A 6,000-nucleotide genomic window follows, 5' to 3' on the forward strand; every position below is an offset into this window, starting at 1 on the left:
GAGTTTAAAAATAATTGGGAGGGGAATGTGTGATGAGGGCATTCTCACATATTATGCAGCAGGGTTAGCCTAGAAATGACCTCAGCGTTCCTATTTCAGCTGTAAAAAGAATCTGATAGGATTTAAATGGCGTCCTACAGCTATTTGGAGTAGAAAGCACAAGAATTTGAGAATTCTTTGCAGAAGCAAAGCACAGAGTAGACAAAACTCTAAACTCCAGAACTTGAATACTGAGAAGGGGTAGGAAGAAGTTTGGAATTTTTTGTTGTTGTAGTGGACCCGGCTAAGTGGCTTTATTAAAGAAAGCCAGGGTTACAAAGGACTTAAGCATGCAGGGTCTCAGTTGCTTGCCTACGGAATGTTTATTTTGGGGAGAAAAATGTAATTTCTTTTCCCTAAGGGGAAAATGTTACTGTAAAAGTTTCTCTAGGGTACTAACACATCAAATAATGCCCATGCAATGATGTTTTGATTAGTTAAGTAAAAAATCCAAAGTAAACCTGTGTGTAGAAATAATTGCGGATCTTGCTTCATACAGGGGTAGAGGGCAGCTGGGCGGGGGTGGGGGTGGTCACAGAAGGCCCAAGTCCTCCAAAAATGCTTGTGCTGATAAAGCCAACCTGAGTTGTACCAGTTTTTCTTCAGATATTAAACAAACAAGACAGCATATTTTTTTTTCAGTTATCTTTCAAGGAGAACACCGGCCAAAGATAGCATGTAAAAAATTGGCAAAGGTGTTTGGATAACATAAGAAGTGTGTGCAAAGTTGGGACCAATCTTTATTGAAGGATGAAAGAAAAAAAAATCTGAACACAGTGCATCTTGCCCACATATCTTGGCCCAAGCTAGACTTGAAACAGCAAAGGCCGTACAAGTTCCCAAGGCCTGTCTTTGTAATATCTATAGTCAAATATAGCAAACATGGTGGGAAAAGGTCAGAGAGGCAACCAGAAGCAATGCTGCTTTTCCAATCTGAAATACCAAATTCATCCTTTGAAGAAGTGGTTGAAAAAGGGTAGATAGTCACTATAAAAAAATGTGTTGTTAAGAATGGATTTTCCAAGTTCTTTCCTATCACACAAGTGCTCTTATCTTCTTGGTTTATCTTTCCTTTCCTAGTCCCATCCAGTCCACCACCCCTGTCGGCTAGGGGGCTGCCTTTGCATTTTCTTATCTGGTTAAGTGAAGGAAAAATACCTAAATTATCCTTTATCTAAGAGCCCAACATCAGGCCAGTCTGACAGGCCATTGTGAACGTTTGTGGGTTCCATCTGGTCCTCCACATAGCTGTGAGCAGGATGGCCAAATGCCCTTCTCCAAAAGGCCAATTCCTTGCTGACGAACACTTGGTGACCAATAAGTATGTCGTTGTTAATACGCCCCTTAAAGTCTTTCATTCTGTGGTAGGACCCCACCTCTTTATATGTCAGTACTGCTTATTATTTCCTTTTTGAGTAGAAACTCCTATATCCTTTATATTGGTAGAGATCACAATCACATTTTAATGGCCTTCTTTCCTTTGCCAATGAGCACAGGTCTCCTTCTGGCAAAGGTTCACGCAGGAGTCCCTGACCTCCACCTTTGGGGCTTCAAGCTTCCTTCTCCCCCTACAACTTAGGTAGGTTCTTTACAGAAACATTTTTGAAACCATTCAAGTCAACAACACACCTTTCATGCATGTAGTCTGACAGCGCTATGCAAACAGATCAAAACAGCACAGAACAGCTGGGAGCATGGCAGAGAAAAGGAATGTGTAACACGTGGCTTTGGAGAATTTTAGTAGGGAAGCAGCCCGGTGTGTATGAGATGCAGGGGGAGTTGTCAGTGATCGGTGAACATAACCACCAGGAGATGAATGGCTCTGTAAGCTCATACTCATGGAAGATGGAGAGGTCTGTAGGGGAGCGCCTGGCAGGGGATCTGGGGAGAGCAGGGCAGGACCATGCAGTGCCCTGGATGTGAGCAGAGAAATCAAGTCAATACTTTACCAATAGCAGTGAGGCTTCTTAAGTACAGATGTTATGTGGGGAAAACTGTCAAAACACCCTGCAATATATCCAGATTTGGGAGTGATTAGCATGCGCAACTATTTCTTCTAAGCCCATAACTGCACGTTTAGTAGGAAGCAATACTTTAAACCAGTCTTTCCCCCACCCTCCAAAATCGAGTAGCCAAAGCAGTGCACGCTCTTAAGTGCAGGAAAGCCATATCAACATCCCACCAATGCCACCAAACCCTGAGATAGATAAAACTTGAGTCTTAAGAACGGTTGCTTCTTCTATCACGATACAAATATCACAGGGGGCATTGGCCTCTACCACAGAAGGTTGTGGGTTATCATCCAATAGAAACTGGCTATTTTTCACTCAATATACCATTTTCCATACTGAACAATCTAAGCTCCATTTAGTATATTCTTAAATCTCATACAATCATCAGAAAAAGTTGAATGCATGGGAAATTGAGTGAAGCACAAGTAATTTATTAGAAGAAATCTTATTTAACTCCTGGTCAATGAGAACAGAAAGCATTGACATAAAGAAGGCTTGTTTAACAGGAGAAGGTGAAATTGTGGCAATAAATTCCTTCCCAACACCACCTCTCATTTTCATTCCTTTTTGGCTTTCCCTGAAGAGAAATGATGGAGGTACTTCCTTCCTGTACTGTTCATGTTTTCTCCTGAGAGCAAGACTAGCTGTAGATACAGGAAAGCCTCCATATCAGCCTGAATGCCAGATGGGAGGTCTCTGGGATTAAGCTCCTTAACTCTTTTGAAAGGAAACTATGTAAACCAGCAAGATCATTCCACCACACAAGAAAGTGTGAAGTGAAAGGGTAAAGAGACTTTACCCAGACCTCTCAGCAATCCTCTCTGAATTCATAAAGGTGAAAGGACTTGTCTCATGCCACTTATCCAATAGTAATACACAGTCATTCCTCTCAGCAATATTAACTGATAATGCACTATGTATCAGGTACTCTTCTAGACACTGAGGATACAGCAATTAGCTAAAAATACAAATCACTCATGCTTATCTTCATGCTCATATTCTAGTGGAGAACAAAGACAATAAGCAAGAAAAATATGTACACTAGGTGCTGTGTTAGGTAGTGACAAGTGCGAAACAGAAAATAAAGCAAGGAAGAGGGACAGAAATATTACAGAACAGAAGATACTTTTGGAATGAGGTGACCAGGGAGGGCCTCACTGAGCAGCTGACATTTCAGTAAAGACCTGAGGAGGTGAGGGAGCTAACATGCTGCTATCTGTGGGGGAGAGCCCTGTGGAAAAGGAAACAGCTCATGCAAAGGCTCTGAGGAAGGTTGTCTCCCTTGGGTGAGGGGGGGAAATAGCAGGAGCTGAGCTCAGGAAGGCAATGCTGGACTGAGGTAGGGAGGGCCTCATGGGGTCTGGCTCTTACTTTGAATGAACTGGTGGACCGTTGGGATTTTTTAAGCAGAATAACATAATTTATGTTTGAACAGGAGAGCTGACCAAATGGTGGTGGTGGTGTTGGTGGTAGTGATGGTGGTGGTGGAGGGGGCGTGTCAAGGGGAAAAGGCAGAAGGATGGAACCAGTGAAAAGGTAACAATCCCGAGAGAGGCGATCGGACTTTGGCCTGGGAGCAGTGCAGGTGGTGAGAGGTGGCCGCATTCCCTATATTTGCACAGTGGGGAGCCAGCAGGGTTTGCTGACGGACCACGTGTGGGATATGCCCAAGAGGAGTCAAGGATGATGCTAGAGAGCTTGTGCTGAGTGCTTCTGTATTCCCTGTTCCTGGTGCTGACATCTGTACTTTAGCATCTCTAACACTGAACTGTAATTATTATGTTGCTGTCTCCCTGCTGTACCCTGAGTTTCTTCTTCGGGGACTTTGTTCCATTCCTATTAGTTCCTCTTGCATGGTGTATATATGACACAGCATTTGTGACAAAAGAAGCTCCCAATGACTGTTTACCAAGTAAAATGGCCTTCTAGATATTGAAGGATAAAGGACGTAGATGCAAATACGTCTGCAGTCCTAAAGTCTAAAAGAAAGGAGTTCAGGCGTATAGTAAGTCAGTTATAGAATACGTTTTAATAAAGAATGAAAACAGTATGTGAGCTATTATATTTCTTCAGACAATTACTGCTGAAAGGCAACCATATAATATCTCTGGTATACAGCAGAGATTAACCAGTTAATATATATTTCTTAATTATTGGAATTTATCTAAAAAATCCATTTACCCCATCTAATTGGATAGTTTTATAACACTGAGATAATAATGTATTAATGATCACTTCATGGAGTTAGATAATCTCCAGAAGCAAAGGAAATGTAAAGAAATAGGTTACTTTCAACCCACTAATTTCTGTGTTACACAGAATCAAGGCTGAAGGGAACACCCTCTATTTCACAGACCATCTTGTTTTTTTAAAAAAAACATAGCAAACGCTAAAAACAAAAATCAGTAAGATAGAAAGAGAGCCAAGGTGATAAGTTGAAAAGACAATCTGCTAATTTGCTTTATCTTTCTGTAATTCAGCACTGTCCTTCAGATGATATCTAGGCTGGGGACACAGGGGTTCCAGGGGAAGAATAAAGTGGTGGAACGATTTTGGAAACCTAATGAATGGCCAATATTAAAAGTTACTGATAGAACTGTTGACAAGGTTCACTAAGAAACATAGCTGTGAAAGTGTTCTGTAAACTTTACACTACCAATTATTGTCCAACAAATATGATCATGGGTTCAAGAGTCACCACAGGATATATTTTATATGTTGTAGCCAATAAGAATTGCAGAACATTCTCATCACGAGATGTTTTCCTTTTGGTATATCAGCTCGTGTCGTTAACTGAAATATAACTGCTGAAAGCTAGTAAAGAATCATCCTCGGAAGACACTGCAGAATTACTCAACAGTCTCTTTTTTCTTACCACCTAATGTAAAAGGGAAAACTGTAGTGCTGAAATATATTTCCTCATCAGAATGTTATAGTATAGAAACATCACAAACTGATGAAAAGTTAACACACTTAGCTATTATTTGACCCAACTGGTCAAGCTTGCAGTTATTAAGTAGTAATAGAAAAAAAGGTAGTAAGAAGGCAGAACACAAGACGTTAATATACTGAACAATGTGTATGTCCTATTCTCCTTACCTATTCCAGTGGCCTCATTATTCATGTTTCTATGGCACCTTTTGAGGCCATCAATGCTTTTCTGGGCTGCCACAATGGACAGTTTTTCCTAGTCATGTGACCAGTGTTTGGGCAGCAGCCAGCATCTGTCTAGGTCCTGGAACACGAGTGACCCCACTCATCAATCAAGTCCTGTTGCTATCTCATTTGGCACTGTTGTTTCTCAAGGACAGATTCATCCTGGGGCCAGGGCTCAGTTGGACAAAGAAATTCCAGCTTTCTGATGTTTTGTCTTCCGGTCACAATATGAGATGTAGCAGTTCAGAGCAGGAAGGACAGTGCGGGACAGTAGGCTGAGGGTGGTACAGAGCACGGCATGTTTTCTGTCTGCCAGATGATCTGGCATCACGGAAATCTTGTTTGGGTGTTTTAGTGCACAATCTACAAATCTCCACCACATTTACGTTTTTGAATCCTTTCTATGCATTTAGTCTGATGCATTTTTGTTTATTTGTTTTGGTTAAGCACAAAGCAGTAATAATCCACCTTCAATTTTTCTCCTCACTGCCCTCATCTTTGGGCAAATGAATTTAAAATAAATAAATAAATAAATAAATAAATAAATTTAAAAATATGATTATTAAAAAAAAAATTTTTTGGGGCGCCTGGGTGGCGCAGTCGGTTAAGCGTCCGACTTCAGCCAGGTCACGATCTCGCGGTCCGTGAGTTCGAGCCCCGCGTCGGGCTCTGGGCTGATGGCTCGGAGCCTGGAGCCTGTTTCCGATTCTGTGTCTCCCTCTCTCTCTGTCCCTCCCCCGTTCATGCTCTGTCTCTCTCTGTCCCAAAAGTGAATAAACATTAAAAAAAAAAA

General features: G+C 41.5%; 1 protein-coding gene across 11 annotated transcripts in view; it reads right to left on the minus strand.

Moving 5' to 3' along the window:
- Positions 1–6,000, minus strand: part of RHOBTB1 (Rho related BTB domain containing 1) — a 125,522-nt gene that overhangs the window by 24,217 nt on the left and 95,305 nt on the right. The window contains exon 3 of one of the 11 annotated variants that reach the window (XM_040485123.1): positions 1,989–2,046. The exons of the other annotated variants lie outside the window; for them this stretch is intronic. Coding sequence (XP_040341057.1) covers positions 1,989–2,046 — 58 coding nt within the window. The remainder of the gene's footprint in view (positions 1–1,988; positions 2,047–6,000) is intronic. 11 annotated transcript variants of the gene reach the window in all.

This window comes from Herpailurus yagouaroundi, unplaced genomic scaffold, assembly GCF_014898765.1.
Source record: "Herpailurus yagouaroundi ecotype Mexico unplaced genomic scaffold, PumYag 163, whole genome shotgun sequence".
NCBI classification, from domain to species: domain Eukaryota; kingdom Metazoa; phylum Chordata; class Mammalia; order Carnivora; family Felidae; genus Herpailurus; species Herpailurus yagouaroundi.